Source organism: Gasterosteus aculeatus, chromosome 16 (assembly GCF_964276395.1).
Source record: "Gasterosteus aculeatus chromosome 16, fGasAcu3.hap1.1, whole genome shotgun sequence".
NCBI classification, from domain to species: Eukaryota; Metazoa; Chordata; class Actinopteri; order Perciformes; family Gasterosteidae; genus Gasterosteus; species Gasterosteus aculeatus.
In genome coordinates this window covers 11,247,656-11,269,309 of record NC_135704.1, presented here as the reverse complement: position 1 = coordinate 11,269,309, position 21,654 = coordinate 11,247,656, and the positions used below count along the sequence as shown (strand labels likewise).

The 21,654-nt window shown below is 40.4% G+C and overlaps 1 protein-coding gene across 2 annotated transcripts; it reads left to right on the top strand.

Annotated features, from left to right (window-relative positions):
* Positions 1-374: 374 nt before the first annotated feature.
* scn1laa (sodium channel, voltage-gated, type I-like, alpha) lies at positions 375-20,654 on the top strand. 2 transcript variants are annotated; one of them, XM_078091106.1, is made up of 27 exons: positions 375-513; positions 3,449-3,758; positions 4,061-4,181; positions 4,275-4,365; positions 4,454-4,582; positions 4,792-4,886; positions 5,632-5,850; positions 6,256-6,319; positions 6,475-6,616; positions 7,640-7,846; positions 8,503-8,775; positions 9,931-10,302; positions 11,232-11,364; positions 11,485-11,723; positions 11,811-11,984; positions 12,080-12,436; positions 12,566-13,045; positions 14,499-14,631; positions 14,724-14,878; positions 15,118-15,291; positions 15,388-15,510; positions 15,786-16,061; positions 16,201-16,257; positions 16,592-16,729; positions 16,816-16,920; positions 17,027-17,297; positions 17,411-20,654. In XM_078091106.1, exons 2-27 carry the CDS (start codon positions 3,495-3,497, stop codon positions 18,595-18,597), a joined length of 5,979 nt encoding a protein of 1,992 aa, XP_077947232.1. In that variant the 5' UTR covers positions 375-513; positions 3,449-3,494; the 3' UTR covers positions 18,598-20,654. The 2 variants fall into 2 exon arrangements, with proteins under 2 accessions (XP_077947232.1, XP_077947233.1); XM_078091107.1 differs by lacking the exon at positions 9,931-10,302.
* Positions 20,655-21,654: the final 1,000 nt, after the last annotated feature.

Sequence of the window (21,654 nt, the reverse complement as noted above, 5' to 3'; positions counted from 1 at the left end):
TGAGCGCAAGCACGCGCACACGCACCTTGACCCAGACTATGTTTTTTTTCTCCAACGCAGTCTGATTCAAAGTGGTTTAAGCTTTCAGTTTCGCGAGTTTCGGAGTCGCATCCGCGCTCCCGACCATAACGCACCAGTGTCCACGGCAGTGTCCAGTCCACCGGCGTCCCGGGGACACGAGTGTCCACCGCAGTCTCCTGTCCACCGGCGTCCCGGGGACTTCTGCCCTGACGCGGTGCCCAGGAACATCCGGGAGCACAGCGGGCTGCTGTGGCGCACGGAGGGGCGGATGCAACGATCTCTCCTTCCTCCCTCCCTCCCTCCCTCCCTCCCTCCCTCCCTCTCTCTCCCTGTCTGTCTCCCGTGGTTTTGCAGTTGGACGCGTGTGGAAATGAGCAGTTCTGCAGTGGAAGCAACTTTATGCCTTAAACGGACGGACAGATTTATTTCAAACAACATCTGGCTCGCGCCGAGGCTCCTCCACGATCACCTGTCGAAGGGGGAACAATACAGGCGAGTTAACAGAATCTCTTAGACGGCTTTATTTCTATTCTATTGCTGAGAATACAACTTTGAGTTTCTAACTATTTCTTTATTTCTCTATCCATCTCTCTATCTATCTTCATCATATATCTATGAAATAAATGGTTTGTTTATATATATTTATATATACTACTTGTGAGGTAGCCTCGTATCACATTCTATCAAATTGTAATGTCATCTTGTTTGATGTGTTTATGGCTTGTGTGGGAAAAAATGTGAGCGATCTAATGTACTTCATGAAGGCAAAGACTAGAGTGCAAATTATGGGCTGCAATATGTAACAGAAGTTAATGGGCTTGGCAGCAATTATTAAGCCCACACATCTTCTGCTTCCTGCTTGCACGACTGTCAACATCATTATTAGATTTCTGTCAATTAGAGATTAGACTGTCCTGTTTTCTGTCTATCCAGACTGCACACACACACACACACACACACACACACACACACACACACACACACACACACACACACACACACACACACACACAGATGGAGAGAGACAGGGAGAGAAATAGAGCACCAGTTTGTATAGAAAACCGGGAATTTATTACAGAAAATGATGTTCCCAAAGCTCCTCATCATCATTCGCCAACGCCCTGGACGAGCGAGGTCTAGTCCCTGATCCTGTAGTCTGTGAGAGGCAGCGGCAAGCATTAGTTTTGCGCTATCAGGAGCTTTAAGTGTGTTGGTCCCTTAGGATAACATAGATCCTGAATTGTGATCACTTCGTATAAATCTGCCTTGCTTGAGTTGATCTCTGGAAAAAGCCAAGCGGACAGTCGCAGAGGTTCTCCTGGAATATTTAACGACTGCTTATGTCTCCTTTCTGACCTTTGTAAAGGTCTGATTGTCTTTATTGTCGTTGGCTTGTAGCTCTTAGGCTGGTTTGAAATATGCTTTCTATAATTAATTTCAAGATGTGGGCAATTCGGAAACACAATAATAAATGTTGTGATAAGTCGGCCGCTTTGATGCGCCAAGCAAACAAACTATATCTTTCTTTTGTATACATCCGTCAGACACCTACAACAGGCTGAAGTCTGTCACAAGTATTTTACCTAATCGGAACAAAGTACTCAGAAGCTTTTTGTGGTCAACAGACATACGTTTTGCGAAAAGCAGCCACGTAATATAATGTGAAATGTTCAATCTGAGTTTGCTTGGTTTGTTACTGTGTGGAAGTGTGATTCCCTTGAAGGTGTTTCAGGTGGTCAGTCATCAGTTAAAGCGCATCAGCAGGACATGGCAAATAGCAAACACCAAACTAATGTGTTGACGTTACGTTCCAGTGAGAGTTGAGGGAAACAAATGTACCCATTTTAGGTTAGTCGGCACGAGGTCACCATGCTGACAGGTTGCAGATAAATTAAAGTGGGACTATTTGAAGCTTCAAAGTGGCAGCTCATATCTGAAGTTGTGTGTAATGAGTTGGGAACAGATGGACAGAATGATGCATGCCTCTTTAGAGGTTAGTCGCCACAGCTTGACCTTGTTAGGGGAATATCAAATCAAGGTTTGTTTTATTTGATGAGACGTTCACTGTGACTCCTTTGTTGTTCAGCTCTTCCCTTTAAACACTTAATGGTATTCCTCTAATAGTTTTGTGCTTGAGTGAGCCTTAAATATACAACTATGCGTTAAATGTATTTTAAGATCATCAACATCAAAAGTACGTTAACAGATGTTTTGGCCTTAGTACTTACTATACTGTATGTGTTACAGTATGTAAACATGTGCGGCACTGTAACAGCGGGCTACACGGCAGAGCAGATTAGCCACAAAACATAAAAACAAGAATACAATTTGTCCTGAAATGATTTTTCACACTTTTCATTAAAAAAATAAATCAGTATTTTATGTCAAATTGTACTGGAAATTACATGGAAATCTGTAAATCCTAAATGGTTCACTTATATTTTGAACATTTCTTATTGCTGTAGTTTGGGTTGGAGCGTGCTCTATTCCTCTAAATGCGTTTGACCATTTCAGCGTTTCCTTCATTGGTCTGCAGAGATGACAACTGATGCGTATGTGCAAACCACGGTCTCTCTCTCTGCAAGGCCAACCTGGGTTCTTCTGACGTACAGAGGCCATTTGATCAAAATCCTATTCCAATCATTGCAGTGTCCCATCGCTAACTTTTCTTCAACTGGCTGAGCACCTTTCTTTCTCAATGTGTAAACCTGACCTTGAAGTGCAAATGAAGCGCACAGATATCCTGTATATTAAAAGTCAAGCTTTTTATTGTCGTTGTTGGACCTTCCTTGTTGTGGTAATTACATCACACATGTATTACCCAGTGCTGTGGGCAGCTGATGGTCCACTGTGTTTGTGATTGATTTATTGCGTCACAGACACCCCGTGTGAAAGTATTCTATTACACTGTTCCGTTCGGATCAGGCCAAAGCTCTCGGTAGCAGAGCACCCAGAGGGATGCACTGCAGTCGGTGGTGCATTCATATTTAATACTGCATAGGTCTTCCTAGCACATCATACCAGTCGGGCCTATTAGTAGGATTCATCTATTCTCCCCTGTTCTAAGAGGAAAGCAGACTCTTATGAGTTTGAAGGATGGCGTAGAGGAGCAATAATCTAACCTGGAATTAATCATTGTCACGTTAATTCTTCATTTTATATGTAGATGAATTACATCTAATTTTAACACAGTTGGCATGAATGTAGTTGCGTGACACCCATCTCTAGGAACATTACAGCCAACCACTTCCTGAGATGAGGATATCTGGCCAAACAACAGAACCACACCCAATTTGCTCTCCTCTCCATTTAAAGCAGTTCGAACGTCGCAGCCAGAAATATGTTTTGTCCAAAAAAAAAAAAAAAGTATTTTTTTGTCCTGTCATTAACCTCCAATAAGGGTTTACGATGTGTTCTGATGCCTCAGGTCTTTCTCATGTTAGAGGCTGGCTTCTCCCTCTGAAGGATGAAAGATGGCACAGCTGCTTGCACCACCAGGTCCAGACAGCTTCCGCCCCTTAAGTCGTGACTCCCTCAAAGCCATCGAGAGACGTATCGCGGAGGAGAAAGCCAAGAAACCCAAGAAAGAGAAGAGAAAACGCAAGGATGAGAATAAGCCCAAACCCAGCCGTGAGCTGGAAGCGGGCAAATCCCTCCCTTTGCTGTATGGGGATGCTCCTAAAGGCATGGTTTCGACACCGCTGGAGGACCTCGATCCCTTCTACTGTAATCAGAAAGTAGGTCTGCTTGATTTCAAGATCGAACATGACGCCTAATGACAAACATTTAGCTTTTTATAAACTGTGTTAAGATGGCACTGCAGGCAGCTGTTCAACCCGTGTATGTATACAACGTACAACAGCAATATAAAAAATGTGATCAGGGATTTGCACAGTGACAGTTCTGTAAGTCATCAAGCGCTCTTCATTAGTTGTTGGAAGTGGCCATATGCCATACTTTTTTATGTGTGTAAACTATAATTGTATATAGGATGCCAAGAAATATGTGCATTTTATAAATGTCCCTCTTTTTCTCTCAGACTTTTATAGTATTAAACAGAGGAAATGTCATCTTCCGCTTCAACGCTGCTCCTGCCTTGTACCTCCTGAGCCCCTTCAACCTTCTTAGAAGAATATCAATAAAGATTTTGGTACACTCATATCCTTTCACGTAGATATAATCTGCTATATATTTAAAAACAGGTGTTCATTTTCCAATAAAATGATTTGCTTCCTTGACAACTGCTTGCAAATTGTTCAGTATGTTCATCATGTGCACTATCCTCGCTAACTGTGCATTTATGACACGCAGTCAGGATTCGGCCCAGTGGGCGAAGTATGTTGAGTAAGTTTCACACAAATGACACATTGCATTGCATGCTTGGGTTACATGAATACAAAAATGCATTAAAGTTATTTGTTTTTGTCAACAGGTACACATTCACTGCAATCTATACGCTTGAATCCGTCATTAAAATTTTAGCCCGAGGGTTCTGCATAGGGAAGTTCACCTTTCTAAGAGATCCCTGGAACTGGCTGGATTTCAGTGTAATTGTCCTGGCGTAAGTACAGTTCCAAGGACGTTTCAACAGTTTGTATGTATTTGGCTTTCAGCAACAAGCCCGTTTGTTCCCAAACAACAGCATGGTTTTAAAACAACATACAAAGAATATGCATCATCACACAAAAATGTAATTACCGTTGTTGACTACAATCTTACATGTATTTCATCTCAGTCAATATTACGTATTAATTCTGAGTTTCTCTCCAGGTATGCAACGGCACTGATTCCAGGCCTAGGTAATTTTTCGGCGCTTCGAATATTCAGAGTGCTAAGAGCTTTTAAAGCTATTTCAGTTATCCCAGGTAAGCAGTAAGAGCAGGTGCGTGTCGGTTAGTTTGCAGAATTTTCCGCTGCCCATCATCCTCTCCTCTTCCAATTACCGCCTCTCTTGCTGTAAATGGCATCACATGTATGCCGGATGCTGCCACAACCCGACCTATCCACCTCCCCATCACAGCTATGTCACAGAGTTGTTTGACTGACTGAGAGCTGTTTGACTCTTGTCCAAAGATTAGCAACTGAAATCCTTCATCGTAAGCAAGCAACAAAATTCGAGATTGAATGTTCTTGTGTGGAGTTTTTGCACTTTGGGATCCACAGATTAATAAATAATTGTCAGAGTTACTCTGTGAGATCTGTGTAATTTGCTTGTGTGTTTTTGCACTATACCTTGTCAGCGCCGTGCTCCTCTTTGCTTGCGATTATGAAGGCATCTGTGGTGGCGTCTTAATAGTGTTGCTTGTACATTATCGCATAGTGCATGATCCTGATTTTATGTGCTACCGCCGGTTTACCACATTGAGCCTCTATGGCTCCAAAACAAAGAGGGTGGCTAAAGACCTTCTTCTTGCATTTCTATTGTGTGTTAACAATAGAGTGTGTATTTGAATGTCAAATAGCCCAATTGTTTAGATTGAACTATAGGGGAAATATTTATGGGAAACTATTTATTATAGTATTTTCACAGGTCGTGCACAGGACTGCTGTTGATGTTCCCACAGGCTTCTATTGACTGCTTAGAGTAACACGTGATACTGTATCTGGCAGGCCTGAAGACCATCGTGGGTGCCTTGTTCCAGTCAGTGAAGAAGCTTGTACATGTGATGATTCTCACCGTCTTCTGCTTGAGCGTCTTTGCCCTCATAGGGTTACAACTGTTTATGGGCCATTTAAAGCAAAAGTGTGTAAGGATTCCTAATAATGACACCTCATACAATGGAACAGAAAACGGCACATTCAACTGGGAGACGTACAAGATCAATAGCAGTGAGTATATTTTTTCTCTGTTGTATTTTGTGTTATAATAATGAAGGATATTACCTAATTACCTATGTAAGTGACCTGATTAGGATTACTTGTCAATTTATAGTTACTTTCAATATTTATCCTGTTATTAGATAAACCCCTTAAATCTAACTTCAAAACATCTACTTGAGGCGTTTCATTTTGTTTGTGACATTGCGTCAAAGATACGATACAATATTAATGCAATTCATGAGGCTATATTTAATATTGTTAGTGTCGGACATCGTAGTGTCCGAGTCCCCCCCCCTCGCCCCCTATCTTCTATTTTCTTAGAACTCATTGGATTTCTTTATATTGTAGAGTTTGTCTTTGACCATTTTTGCAATCCCTACTGACAAAGAAAGTGTTTCCCTCCTTTCCCATCAGGTAATCATTATTACCTTCCAGGCAAGCGAGATCCATTGCTTTGTGGAAACGGCAGTGAAGCTGGGTAAGCTTATTCCCAACTTCATACAACACAAAATGTTTACGAAATGTTTAGTCCTTGTATGATGCATCCGTCTCAGCATTAGCATTACCAAAAAGTGTGAAAAGGAGGAAGCATGATTCCGTCTGATCTTCACAGACTGTTTCTGTTTGTTGCAGGCAGTGTCCAGATGGTTTTTTTTGCTGCAAAGCAGGAAACAACCCTGACTATAATTACACCAGTTTTGACTCTTTTGGTTGGGCCTTCCTCTCTCTGTTTCGACTGATGACACAGGACTACTGGGAAAACCTTTACCAGCAGGTAACCAGCAGTTGAGGGACTTTTAATGCCTTTATAATACATATAAAAGCATGTGACAGTACATTGACAGTAAACATTATAGATCTATATGGATATGCAGGGATAAATTACTGAATTCTGTACAAAAAAAAAAGAAAATACAGTAGTAATCCAAATAAAAGACAATGTTTTAAGGTATCCACACAACTGAATTGAATTCTGTTGTGTGAATTTAAGGAGGATTCACATCTGTTATTCAATTAGTGGGTGGTGTGACAAAGAACAAACTCTGTAAGGCTAACACCAAAAAGCATTTAATTCCATCTGTCAACAATATAAATTGCTAAAATCCTTAATACCATCAATGTCCACTTTATTTAGTCCGGATTTGCCTTCATAGCTTTGCTTTATGGGAAACTAACTACTTAACCTTGAGGTTCACAGTAAGTCCTTCTTGAACTTTCGGTTGCTCAGCGATCGTGAAGAACGGCGGCCACTTTAATGGCAAGTTGATGAAATATTTGACCTCACGTGTGATGGAGGAAGATGCATTTGTATGCATAAGTATCTCTAAGTAAATAAAGAGGCAGTGCAAGCTGTTTTACGGTGGGGCTTTGTGAAATACATAACATTCTCACATTACAATATTAGTATTAAAAGTGTTCAAACAACCCTCTGAACGAAGTGCAGGTGCATCTCGGTCAGAAAGAACAACGATGAGTCCGTCCGTAACTCAGGCAAACACGACGTGAAAGGCCTTAAATGCAAATAGGTGTCTATTGAATAGGCTTGTCGTATCAGTAAGCAAACAGTAATACAACACTGCATTGTGTGTAACTGCATGGCATTTTCGGTACAACAAGCTGTTTTATCTCAGTGTCTTTTGATTATGTGGATCACTGACTTTAATGATAATAACATTATTATTAAAAATAATGTGAAATTAACACATCTGCATTAATAGGATCCAAGAAAAGGAAATAAATACATATTTTGAGTATAGATATATTAAATGAGTATATTGCTTCATTGTTTTTCTCACAGACGTTGCGAGCGTCTGGGAAGCCCTACATGATCTTTTTTGTGCTGGTGATATTCCTTGGTTCTTTCTACCTGATCAACCTGATCTTGGCTGTCGTAGCCATGGCCTACGAGGAGCAGAGTCAGGTCACCATAAAGGAGGGGATTGAGAAGGAGGAAGAGTTTCAGGCCATGCTTGAGCAGCTGAAACGGCAGCAAGAGGACGCTCAGGTACGGGATAGTCTAAGATTCTGACTGATCTAATCAAATAACATAAATATCATTAATAAATGAGTCAGTATTCGATCAGCAGTACGTTTTTGGGAAATGTTATACAAAATATATTGAACACCAAATAGTGAATGAACGTTTTACTATGTAGCTAAACATATGAATTAATATAGATATACAAATAACACCTTATGTTCTACATGATTGCCAGATTTTTATTTTATTTTGCACACTGCACACGTCACTTTCTGTTCGCTGGTGCACTTTAATTTTAATTTTTAATTTTTAAATAGTTTTAACTTTTAACTTTTATTCCTTTATGTTTAAACTAACCAATGGCCTTATATTATTAACCCATAGCATCATATTTTATTTTATTCCTCTTGCACTGTTGTCTTGTAGTCCATTGTCGTACTGTCTGCTGTTACGCACCAACCGCCAATTTAAATTCCTTGTATGTCTGACATATTATGGCAATAAATGTTTCCTGATTCCTGAGATATGGCGCTGTATTTGTCACAGTGAGATTTTCTTCCTCTACATTCCAGGAAGATGTGTCTGTCTGCAGATTGCAGTTAAATGCCTTTTTGACAACGTGAATAATGTACAATAAGTTTCTCAGTTGTTGTCTATTGCCCCGCTCTTTTTTCTCCTAGGCAGCGGCAACTGCTGCAGGCGCTGGGGAGGCAAGCGATAAAGTCACTGGCCCTGAGAGCTCCTCTGACACCTCCAAGCTCAGCTCCAAAAGTGCCAAAGAGAGACGTAACAGACGCAGGAAAAAAAAGGAGGAAGAGGGCAAAGGGGCCGATGAGAAGGTTCCTAAATCAGGAGTCAACGAATCACGCGACGGTGTGTGGAAAGGCCGCTGCCGCTTCTCTGTGGACGCAAACCAGCTCAACTATGACATGAAATGCTCATCCGCACATCAGGTTCGGTATTATCTATCAATGGGATTTGGGTATGAAAGTAGCGGCGTTTCGTTCTGTATTGAGAAGTGTTTTCAGCGTATTATGTCCCCAAACTCTTAAGGACAACTTTTCGCATTTCCCTTCCCAACATTTTCCCAATCTACATCACGGTAAATCTGAATCAGTCAATAAGACAATTTCCATCATTAGATATTTTATCGTTAACCTTACAATTGCACAAAATAACAGTGGCATAAGCTATGATATTCAATGTCATAAATGCGTATTTCACAACGACATGCAACATGTTAATGGTGTAGAAATACAGACTTATATACCGACTATCAGTAGCAGTGCTTGAAATTCTCCTCCAGTGACCACAAAAACGTTTTAGCGGGTATGTTGAACTTTCTTTCAATGAGAAGACTTGCTGGCTTTCTCTTTGCAGAGCTCTCGCAATGAGCGACAAGAGAGGGGAAGTAAATGGATAGATGAAGTGATTACCGAGCTCACTTTAAAGCTGTGAATATCTGTGAGCAATTCTGATGTCATACCAAGTGTTGGATTGCAGAATATCCACTATGTGATATTCAAACATTATTACTATAATTTTCTAATGAGCTTACAATTTTATTACGATACTTTCATGCACGCAATTAAGACCAATGCAATGTTTCATTCAATGCCGTCGTAATGGTTTTTGTTTCACCGCCCTCCATCCCATCGGCATTGTCGTTGACATCATTATCAACAACATCATCATCATCATCATCATCATCATCACTACCATCATCTTCTTCTTTGTCATTATCAACTTCTACCAATCATCATTGAATGCAATTTTATTTAACATTTTTACCTCCTTATAATGCATATCATTATCCTTTGCACCATCATCATCATCAACATCATCATGACCAGAATAACCATCATTACCTTTTTCTTCTTCATCAACATCATGATCATCATCTTTAACATTCTTAGTCATCACCAACTTTTTTTTGTGTCTTCACTGGCATCATTATGACCACCATCTGCCTTGTCAGGCATTATTTTCCTTCATTACCTCGCTAGAGAAGTCCCTTTCATGTCATTTGCACTTATTACAATGGCTGTCCTTCCTGTTCTCTCTTCACAATCAGCATGTGTCCACTGAAGAATATCTTTCCTTCTTAGTCCTTTCTGAGCTTTCGTGGACCCCTCTTCTCATCCAGAAGGAACAGCAAGACCAGCCTTTTCAGTTTCCGAAGCCAAGCGCAGGAAAATGGCTCAGATAATGAGTTTGCCGATGATGAGAACAGCATTTTTGAGGACAACCTGAGTCGGAGGGGCTCTTTTTTTCATCCCAGAAGTTGTGATCGACGCAGCAGCAGTATGAGCCAACGGAGTTTCTTATCGCATCTCCTTTTTTCACCCAATGGGATAAAGCACAGCTCTGTAAACTGCAATGGCGTTGTTTCTCTCGTGGGTGGGAATTCACTCCCATCATCACCTGTGGGGCTCCTTCTGCCTAAGGTGATGGTCGATATGGCCTCCACTGGAGACAATGTAAGAAAGTCTAAATAGCCCCATTTCATTTTCTTCATCCCAGTTCATGGCTCTATCTATTCTCACCCTGTGCATTGTACTGTGTACTGTCATGTGAAGGATATTGTGACAATAGCACAAAAGTAGTTCTCGAGATATTTCACTAAAAGCCAAAAATGCAATTTACCTACAATATAAGCGATGTAAGCAACTAAGAAGATGCCGTCAGTAGAGGTCAGAACCCAGCCAGGAGTGCCCGCCACAACTTCAAGTATTGATTCAGGCTTCAAGTCCTGTGAGCAAACTGTTTCCTACCACTGTGTGTCTGGCTGCAGAGCACAGCCGAGGGGTTGTGTGTGAACTGGTAGTTCCACCAGCTGTGTATCTGTGAAAATGTTTTACCAGATTTCAAACCAGATCTTTCTCAAACTTTGAGGATTAATTAATTATTATTATTATTATTGTTATTCTAACTCAACTTCATATCATATTGTCACTATTTGATGAAGTGGAGCGTAAACTCAGTGACACACTTGAGGGTAAGTCTTCTGTGTCCACCATTGTTGGACACAAGAGCCCTGGTGGACGCTAAAAATACATTTTATGGCGTTATGCTGTTTTAAATAATCAGCAATGACACAATACTTTTGTTTATTTATCTTATCTTAACTGTGTCTTCTGACCATACAACAGGGTACCATTATTGTACCAAGCCACCGTGTACTGTTTCTGTATAATTATTATTATTGTAGTTAACCTGGTGTAGAAATAAATAACATTTTAATGCACAATTCCCTTTGATTGTTTCTTACTTTTGCGTGTACAGCTTTGCCCTGTACTTCAAAACACTGCCACTTTTTATCACGTTTGTAGCTGCTGTATCACGGTCAGATGTAAGTACACGTTCTGTATCACGGTTGCATCTGTAACAATCGTTTTTCTATCTCCAGGCTGACACCACTGACACGGAGTACAGACAGGCGGTTGGAGGAACAGAACAGGAGTTTATGGACTTCCTGGAGGGTCCAGAGGCCAGACAAAGAGCTTACAGTATAGCCAGTGTCATAACCAACACTATGGAGGGTAGGTATCCCACAGCGTGGCATGAGTGTCCCATCTTTGCATCATCTCTGGTATTGAAAAGATCATTGTTATCATCAGATACACAATATTTTGTTTTTTTCCATTACTTGTGTACACCAGAGCTTGAAGAATCGAGGCAGAAGTGTCCTCCTTGCTGGTACGATTTTGCCCACACCTTCCTCATCTGGGACCGTTGTCCAGCATGGCTAAAGATCAAGAGGATAGTTAAACTAATTGTGATGGATCCATTTGGGGACCTCACCATCACCATCTGCATTGTACTCAACACATTGTTTATGGCCATGGAGCATTATCCAATGTCCCCTGGTTTCATCCAAATGCTAAACGTGGGCAATCTGGTAAGTGCATTTCAATTGCAGAGTACAGAAAATGATTATTTTGGATGTTTATTAATGGTCAGCTATCTGATTTTTTTCTTTCTAAAGATATTCACAAGTATCTTCACGGCCGAAATGGTCCTCAAGATCATTGCTTTGGACCCATACTATTACTTCCAGGAGAAATGGAATATTTTCGATGCAGTCATTGTCGGTTTAAGCTTGATAGAGCTTTGCTCTTCCAAACCGGGCAGCGTGTCTGTTCTGAGGTCATTCAGATTGGTAAGCCTATCGCGTGTGTCACGTAGTCAATATGTTCAGGTGTATTTTGTGTGCCGAAAGCTTTGAAATGACGTGTTTTTCTTTTGTTTTTACAGTTGAGAGTATTCAAGTTGGCCAAATCATGGCCCACACTTAACACGCTGATCAAAATAATTGGTAATTCAGTGGGTGCTTTGGGCAACCTGACGCTGGTATTGGCCATTATTGTCTTCATCTTTGCCGTGGTCGGCATGCAGCTGTTTGGAAAACGCTACGAGGAATGTGTGTGTAAAATCTCTGCCGATTGCACTCTGCCCCGCTGGCACATGAAGGACTTCTTTCATTCATTCCTCATTGTGTTCCGAGTGCTATGTGGAGAGTGGATAGAGACCATGTGGGACTGTATGGAGGTGGCTGGGACCCACATGTGCATCACTGTCTACATGATGGTCATGGTTATTGGAAACCTTGTGGTACATCATCATCTCTTATGGTCAATTCATGAGTCCAGCTTGTCAAACCCATGATTCAGTTTTATAGATACACTCATTTTGTTGTTTTCATAAAGTACAATAGCTAAAAGTCATGTCATTATCTGTTAGGTGCTGAACTTGTTCCTGGCCCTGCTGCTGAGTTCGTTCAGTGCTGACAATCTGGCAGCGATAGAAGATGATAGCGAAATGAACAACCTGCAGATTGCCATTGGTCGGATTCGCAGAGGCTTCGCCTTCACCAAGTCCCTGCTTCGAAACAGCTGTAACAGTGTTTGTCTAAGGAGGAAGAAAAAATGGAAGGGTGAGGAAAACTCTCTGGACGAGCTCCACAAAACTTTAGGGCCAAATGGTGTCCCCAACCATACCATCAAAGACTTCCCTAAGAACGGAAATGGGGATGTGACCGGAGTGGACAAAACCGGAGACAAGTACATAGTCAGCAGCAAGAGTGATGATTCTATAATGTCTTTCATCAACAATCCCAGTCTCACTGTCACAGTCCCCATAGCAGTGGGAGAGTCTGACTTTGAGAACCTTAACACGGAGGACTTCAGCAGTCTCTCGTCTGATGCAGCAGGATGCAAAGTGGTAAGGATGCTCTCGTGGATCGGTCAGCGTTGTCTGTCAACGGTAACTGTAAAAATGAGTTGCTCCTTTAAAACCTACAAAGTCTGTCCAGCCAAACCACTGATGTTTTTGACGTGAGAGACGACAAAGGATTTCAGCGTTGGTTGTGGTTCTTGACAAAGCACCACAGTTGTTAGTGCTAAGTGGCGCTTTGACCATAGTCCACTGAGATCCCGTATGAGTGTGGGACGTGGTGTTTTCCCTGAATATCCAATATACCATGACCCTTTAACTGGGAGAGGCCATATAGACAGGAAAACCTAAATTACATTATGTGCCATTTAGGCCTGAGTGCTCGGGAGCTGAATCCTCCTCTTGGGGAAAGGCTCTTTGTTCTTTGTGAGGAAAAGCTCACAGTGGGAAAGAAAAAAGAAACATACTGTCTGTTTATATGATTCGCTTTACATTGATATTTTTTTTGTCAAATTTTGTCTTAATCGTCAATAATATTTGCGCTCCTGGTTTCATTCTCTGGGACTTTGCGATTATTGTGATTTTGTATTGTGACAAATGAATTTAACCGCAATGGGGCACTTTAAAATGACTTATTTCCGTGCATACACACTAAGGCTTTCCAAAAACCATGCATTAGATATTTCAATCAGTTTAAAGGAATCGTATTGTTCGTAATGTTCTTGTTACCGTAAAACACTGCCAGGCCGCAAATCTCATATGATATTTAGATCCTTAGCCTATCTATTTCATAAAACTGGTTGTATACATACTGTGCATATTGGTGTTTCTCTGTTTGGCAAACAAGCCAAACAAGTGAAGCTTCAACAATGAGGCCGGCAGACAGTTACAGTACAATCATATTCTTCTACTCTTGTTTATGTAAATTACCAACTACATAATTTAATAAAATGTTAAATGGTCGTGTCTACTTAGTGTTACAATCACCTGTGGTACAATGCCGTGTCTTTGAGAGTCTGATCTCCTCTACGAGAAACAACATTGTCAGCTGTAATGTAGACTTTTAATTGCTTCCTCTATTGAAAAGCACTCAAATGGTGTTCTTCCGTCAAGCTGATGATAATGCCCTAATGTTTATTTTAATCAATATTATTTTTTAGAACAGCAGATTTACTTCAACATTTAAAGAGATGAATCGAAATAATGATCCGTGCATGCTTTTTAATTTATCCATCATACATTTGATTCAAACATTTTAACTGAATGCATGTTACGGATACTGTCACGCAAAACCAACAGTCATAAGCCAGACAGATACAGCAGAATTCAGTACCAGATGCAAACGTATTGTCTGAATTTCTTGCTATTTTATGACTATTTTTGGATTAGAAAAAAGGGAATGTCGAGTGTATGAATTGTGTGGGAAGGTGCTAACCATGTCAACCCTTTACATTTGCCATGTTGTTCAGCAAACACCAGTTTTACTCGGCTTCATCCACAGATTGTAGAAGACGATGGCCAGCTCAGCTCCTCTGATGGCAGCACAGTAGACTTGGGTCCAGGCGGGGAGGGAGGAGAGTCGATGGACTTTGAATTGGACAACTCTATGGTACCTGACGCCTGCTTTCCTGATGGTGAATACTACTTCTAACATTCCATGGAGGTGGTGTCATACTCCATAAATCACTGGTAGATGAAAAACAATCTCCTCTTTTTCTCTGTTCAGGCTGCGTTAAACGGTTTGAGTGCTGTCAGGTCAATGCGGAGGTGGGCTGGTGGAAGGTTTGGTGGAAGCTCAGGAAGACCTGTTTCCGGATCGTTGAGCACAACTGGTTCGAGAGCTTCATCATCTTCATGATCCTGCTTAGCAGTGGAGCACTGGTAAGGCAGGAAGACATATGTCACTGTGTTATTTGGGTGCCCTCGGGTATTTACTTACTCTCAGTAGGCATTAGATTCTCATGCTGTTGTGTGTTTAAAGAGCCCCTCGTTCAATTGCATTAAGTTAGTGCAGTCCAACAGTTCCTATTCTCTGTAAAGAAAGGTCAGGATGATGAATAAGATGTATCACTTTGTGTTCATATTAAAAAGGAATCACTCGCTGTCATTTACACATTCAGGCATTTGAGGATGTCTACATTGCGAAGAGGAAGAACATTCAAATAGTGTTGCAATTTGCAGACAAGATCTTCACCTATATCTTCATCCTGGAGATGTTACTGAAGTGGGTGGCATATGGATTTGCCAAGTATTTTACCAATGCCTGGTGCTGGCTGGACTTCCTCATTGTTGATGTAGGTTGAAACACCCCAGTACGTTTACTTTTCTTTTTTTTTAAACAATGCGTAGTTTTCTGTTCCTTAAGAAATTTGTTTGTGCATGTGTTCCAGGTGTCACTGGTCACCACCGTAGCCAATGCTCTGGGGTATTCTGACCTCGGCGCCATCAAGTCTCTGAGAACCCTTCGAGCTCTGAGGCCACTCAGAGCCCTGTCACGGTTTGATGGCATGAGGGTAAGACGCTGTCACCACGTCACTGCACAGCTGCAGAGCAAAAGCACCCAGTCTGGCAAAGAGCAGCATACAGCATTAATTTAGCAAAACCTAGAGTGCTGAGATATATATATATAGAGAGTATTCTTTTCAATCATTATATTTGAGCTTTTGTCGTTTGTCAAAGATGTGTATGCTGGTGGTGAAACTTACTTACTCAAGTAGTTTGGTCGGTCAATGCTACATCCTGTCATTTGTGCTTCACAAATGGATTATGTGTATGTGTTGGTGTACAGGTGGTTGTCAATGCCCTGCTCGGAGCCATTCCTTCCATCTTCAATGTGCTGCTAGTTTGTCTCATCTTTTGGCTCATCTTCAGCATCATGGGAGTTAACCTATTAGCTGGAAAGTATGGCCATTGTGTCAACAGAACCTCAGATATGGATTTCAATACATCGGAGGTGAAAAACAAGTCAGATTGTGATAGTTTGGGCAAAGAAATTGCTATCTGGAAGATTGCCAAAATCAACTTTGACAATGTTGGCATGGGTTACCTTGCGCTGCTGCAAGTGGTAAGTAACGGAGCACAAGACACCTGGTGATTAAATATAATAAATACATTATTTGCTGTATTGGGAAAAACTGGAAGCAATTAGAAGATGAAAGGGCTAATACGATATATTTTTGTCGATATGATTTATTTCTATGAAGGCTACATTCAAGGGCTGGATGAGTATCATGTATCCTGCTGTGGACTCGCAAAGCATGGTAATTAAAGTTTAGTCTGTAGCCCATCCTGTATAATCTCTCTTTATAAAGTATGTTTTACATGATACATGTTACACATATTTGTCACACATATACACTGTACAGCATAAACTGATTGGTTTACGCATCCTAGTATGGCAAACCGATAAACTACAACGCTATGCGTTTATTTGGCTTCACTGTAAACAAACCCACCAGAGGTCTGGTTCATGTGTTTGCTGTGCGTATAGAATTGCAGTTGTTGTACTTGCAGCACTCGTTGCCAAATCAGGAGTTATACTTAACGGTTATAGTGTTAATGTACTAATGTCTCCATTTTCTGTAATTGTTATAGGCAGAAGAACAACCAGAATATGAGATCAACCTTAAGATGTACATGTATTTTGTAGTTTTCATCATATTTGGAGCCTTCTTCACACTCAATCTCTTTATCGGCGTTATCATAGACAATTTCAATCAGCAAAAGAAAAAGATAAGTATCAAAGCTGCTTTCTAAATGGTTCATTTCACTCCTTATCACCTTTGCTGTGATTTGACATGTCTCGATCTCATCTTTACTTTGGAGGTCAAGACATCTTCATGACTGAAGAACAGAAAAAATATTACAATGCCATGAAAAAGCTGGGATCAAAGAAACCACAAAAGCCTATTCCTAGACCATCGGTACGTGACTAGAATCATAACTGCATCTAATCTGTAGTACAAACCCAATCCGTGTTTCATAGCACCCAGCATTTACTTGTGTTTCTCTGCTTTGTGTCTATTTCAGAACAAAATTCAAGGATACATTTTTGACTTCACCACAAAACAAGCCTTCGAAATAATAATAATGGTTTTAATATGGCTAAATATGGTAGCCATGATGGTGGAAACTGACGATCAGTCTGCGGAAACAACTGAAGTTCTCCGTAAAATAAATATATTTTTTATTATCATCTTCACTGGAGAGTGTTTATTGAAGATGATCTCACTTCGCCATTACTTTTTCACAAATGGTTGGAATGTATTTGATTTCATCGTCGTCGTCCTGTCAATCATTGGTATGACCTTCCTCTGTACACTGCAGTGCTCCAAATGAATTCACATCAAATACTTTGTTGGTATATGTCCCTGTATTATTTATAATCAATTTTTTCCATCTTTCTTCCCTTAGGCATGTTTCTCGCAAACCTGATTGAGAAGTATTTTGTCTCACCAACCTTATTCAGAGTCATCCGCTTGGCCCGTATTGGACGCGTCCTCCGCCTTATTAAAAGTGCCAAAGGCATCCGCACACTCCTGTTTGCCTTGATGATGTCACTTCCTGCCTTGTTCAACATTGGTCTCCTACTCTTCTTGGTGATGTTTATCTATGCCATCTTTGGCATGTCAAACTTTGCTTATGTCAAGAGGGAATCAGGCATTGACGACCTTTTTAACTTTGAGACATTTGGCAACAGCATGATTTGTTTGTTCCAGATTACCACTTCAGCAGGGTGGGATGGCCTGCTAGCGCCCATTCTCAACAATCATGAGGATGATTGTAACAATAGCACGGAGCATCCCGGCAGTCACATTAAGGGAGACTGTGGGAATCCTCCTGTAGGCATCGCCTTCTTCGTGAGCTACATCATCATCTGTTTCCTGATCGTGGTCAATATGTACATTGCAGTTATCCTAGAAAACTTCAGTGTGGCCACGGAGGAGAGCGCGGACCCACTAAGTGAGGATGATTTTGAAACATTTTACGAGGTCTGGGAAAGGTTTGATCCTCGTGCGACGCAGTTCATGGAGTACGATAAGCTGTCCGAATTCGCCGACGCACTGGATCCACCGTTGCGCATAGCCATGCCTAACAAGATGGAACTGATCTCAATGGATCTACCGATGGTGAGCGGCGAACGCATTCACTGCCTGGACATCCTGTTTGCGTTTACAAAACGCGTTCTGGGCGAGGGAGGAGAGATGGATATTCTGAGGGGGCAGATGGAGGAGCGCTTCGTGGCCTCCAATCCTTCTAAATTGTCCTACGAACCCATCACCACCACTCTGCTCCGTAAACAGGAGGACACATCCGCCACTATCATCCAGAGAGCATTCAGGAGATATTCAAGGAAACATGCTGCTAGGAGTCCCTCTGACACACGCGGGGGCAACATTCAAAAGGATGTAACGCTCATTGACGATGGGGATCTGGTCACAGGCAAACTTCAAGACATTTCTAGTGATGATAAAAGTGAACCGACACCTTCAGCAGTCCCTCAGCCTCCGTGTAACAATGTGACAACAAATGGAAAAAACAAATATGAAAAAGACAAGAGTGAAAAGGAGGTTGAGGGCAAAGATGTCAGAGAGCGATAGAAGTAGAATACTGCTGAAAATGCATCAAAGACATTTCAATTAATGACAAAATGTTTACAACCTTTGAAAGGGACAAAGTCCTCCACTGGACTCCCTTCCTTAGTCTGGATATCTATGCCAAATTGGCCCTGCTTTTCTTGAGTCCAAAGGTCATGGGGTATATATGCTCAGACGGACTTTAGTTGGACAATTTGGGCCGGGACGCCTTTTGGCTGAAGTGATCAGAATGAGTAGTAGCTAGTTCTGCTATAAAGTGTCTGGAATTTTTGTTGCGTCACTGATTGTTGTAATACTTTACCCATAGTTTATTCAGGTACCGGAAAAAAATATATTTTCAGAATTCATAGTTTGGTTGATTTTTTTTGTTTGTTTCCTTCAGTTGTTTCCCTCAGGATTAGTCTTATAAACAAGCAGCACTGCCGACGGCTAGTCTTACTGTTAAGAATGTTAAGAATACTTGACAAATCCGAGAGACCATGTTGGAGTTTCTGCAGTTAACTAAATATGTAGACCTGCATGAAGGTTCCTCCATTATTATGCATGCCAGAGTGTACAATTTACATCTTATGCCTCTCTACAGAACATGAGATTATACTCCAAACAAGTCCAAACTAATCTGGTCAAGTATGTTTGGTTATCAGTGTCAGAGCAGTGACGGTTGGCAGAAATCTTTGAGCCATCAAAATGATTTACAACTCATTTGCAATATTGCTTATTATGTACAGATTTTATATAAAACTGTGCAAAAGAAAAAGTTATTAGAGGGTTTGCAGTCATCAGATGGCAATTTTTTAAAAAGCAGGTGGTTTTTCACAGTGAAACTGACCTTATAAATTACCTCACTCATTCATACATCTTTAAAAATGTGCTCTAGGAGGAGATCGGCTATGATTGAACCATCTTTCTTCAAAATATAAAAAACAAAAACAATACATTGTTTATGTTTCATTCATTGTTGTTTTTCATGATTGACTTCAACGTAATGATTCCGAAATCAAAGAACTTATTGAACAATTACTATTCATCACCTGTGATATGAAACCGAATATATTCTCGATGATCTACCTTCATCAGGGCAGACAGATTTAATTTAAATTTAGCATGAGCTGTGAGGGGAAAAATGTAAATGTCTATGAATAACTGGACGGTACCCTTGTGTTTAATTACTGGGGATATTATATGACTGTGTTGCTTATGCTTTACTTTACTTTTCAACCTTCAACTGCATATTTGTCTTTAAAAAAGATTACCTGTAAATTATTTGTATTTTGTGGATTGTAAACTGTTTTCTCAGTTTACTTCTCAATCTTTATCATGACATCTAAGTTGAAGGACAGTCTGCTCAGAACATTGAATACTGAATGATTGTCTCGGGGAAATGGCATCACACATCTCATGTTTCCTTCTTCTGTTTACATTTGATTTTGGCAGTTGTGTCACTTTTATTAGTTTCTCCCCACCTAGACTGTCTCATCTGTTGTTCTATGTTATCAAAGTTTAATTCCATTACTGTAAGCATATGTGGCATGTAATTACAACGTCCAATACATACAATATACTTTATGCATAACAAAAGAATGCTTTGATTACATACAATTTCACACTTCCAATAATTTATATGCATACCTCTTGTAGTGTATAAATCAACTGCATGCAAGACACTGCTATAACCCATCTTACTGAAACACCAAAAGAATAAAGATGACATGTACCTCGAGTCCGCCTACAACATTAATTGGTTTCCTTTACATAAAATACTTTTATTTATTGTTTAATGAAGGTAACTGTGAGAAGGGGTGTAGGTGAATTTTAGGTCTATGTTCCTATGTTGCAGTGAAACTGTGTGCTGCTACTCTGTATCTTTATTCAATTTGTTCAGCGACGATTACAGTAGACAAAGAAGCAGCTACCGAGTGTTTAGGAGCTTTATCATTTCAGATCCACATTGTATTTGAGCTTCTCTGTAATTGCTCTTTTTAATATGTGCAGGTACAGTATATGCCTTGTTTACCCTCACAAAGTGCGAATTGAATTAAAGCCCTTATTGAAACACTGAATGGGGGTACGCGTCAATGAAAACGTGTAAAGTGACACGATGCTCGAAGAGATTACGTCATGTTTCAAAGATTTTTGTTCGAAGGCCACATTTTTAAGTGTTACATAATTGTTGATAAGACTAGACGTTTTATCAGAGCTTATCGGAGATCACAGGATGCATTTGTTTCTTTGGATAAAACTGATGAGTCAGCAGCGTCGTGATAACTTTTGAGAGGGAGGATTTTAGGAAATGGATTATTAATGAAGTTCTAACCACAATCCAAGACAAAACTACAAAAAGCATACTGCCAGTTACCTTGCTAAAGTGGAAAAAAACCCATATAAATTTGGTTCCAAATTGTCACCAAGAAGGAATCTTTAGAACAGAAAATATGTACCGCTTTGGGACATAATATTTCAGTTTACTTTTAGAAGAAGGGAGAATCTGGTTTCTGAGTGCGCTTTGCGGCTCCTGCTGGAAAACTATTAGCATTATTAGTGGGTGGAACATTTCATTAATTATTAATAACAGTCCAAAAAAGTCATTACAGTCCAACCTCGCTTTTACCGATTGTGGCTACGGAATCCTGTGGGCGGTAAACAAAAGATTGATGGCAAAGTGCTGATAATCCTGCCACACTATCTCACAATGATCTGATAATCATTTTGTGCCTCACCTTCTCACCACTCTACGGCTCACATGTTGTTTTCCTGAGAAGCCAGTCAGCAGAACAATTGAGCTGCCTCTGAATAAATGTTAGAAAAACACTTGATGATCACATAATATTTATAAAGCATTTCATGCATTATAATGCATTTTAATCTGTTTAAAGCACTGCATATCTATATATACAAATAACATATCAACAGGCATAGGGATATATAACAAATGTAAACTAAACAAGCAGTTAATACGGTCTAAAAGTACTACATAAATGCTGGTCACTTACTGACTTTTCTCTCCCATGGATCCCACTCGCATAGGTTATACATCATTATACTGTTTTTATAATGCATTCT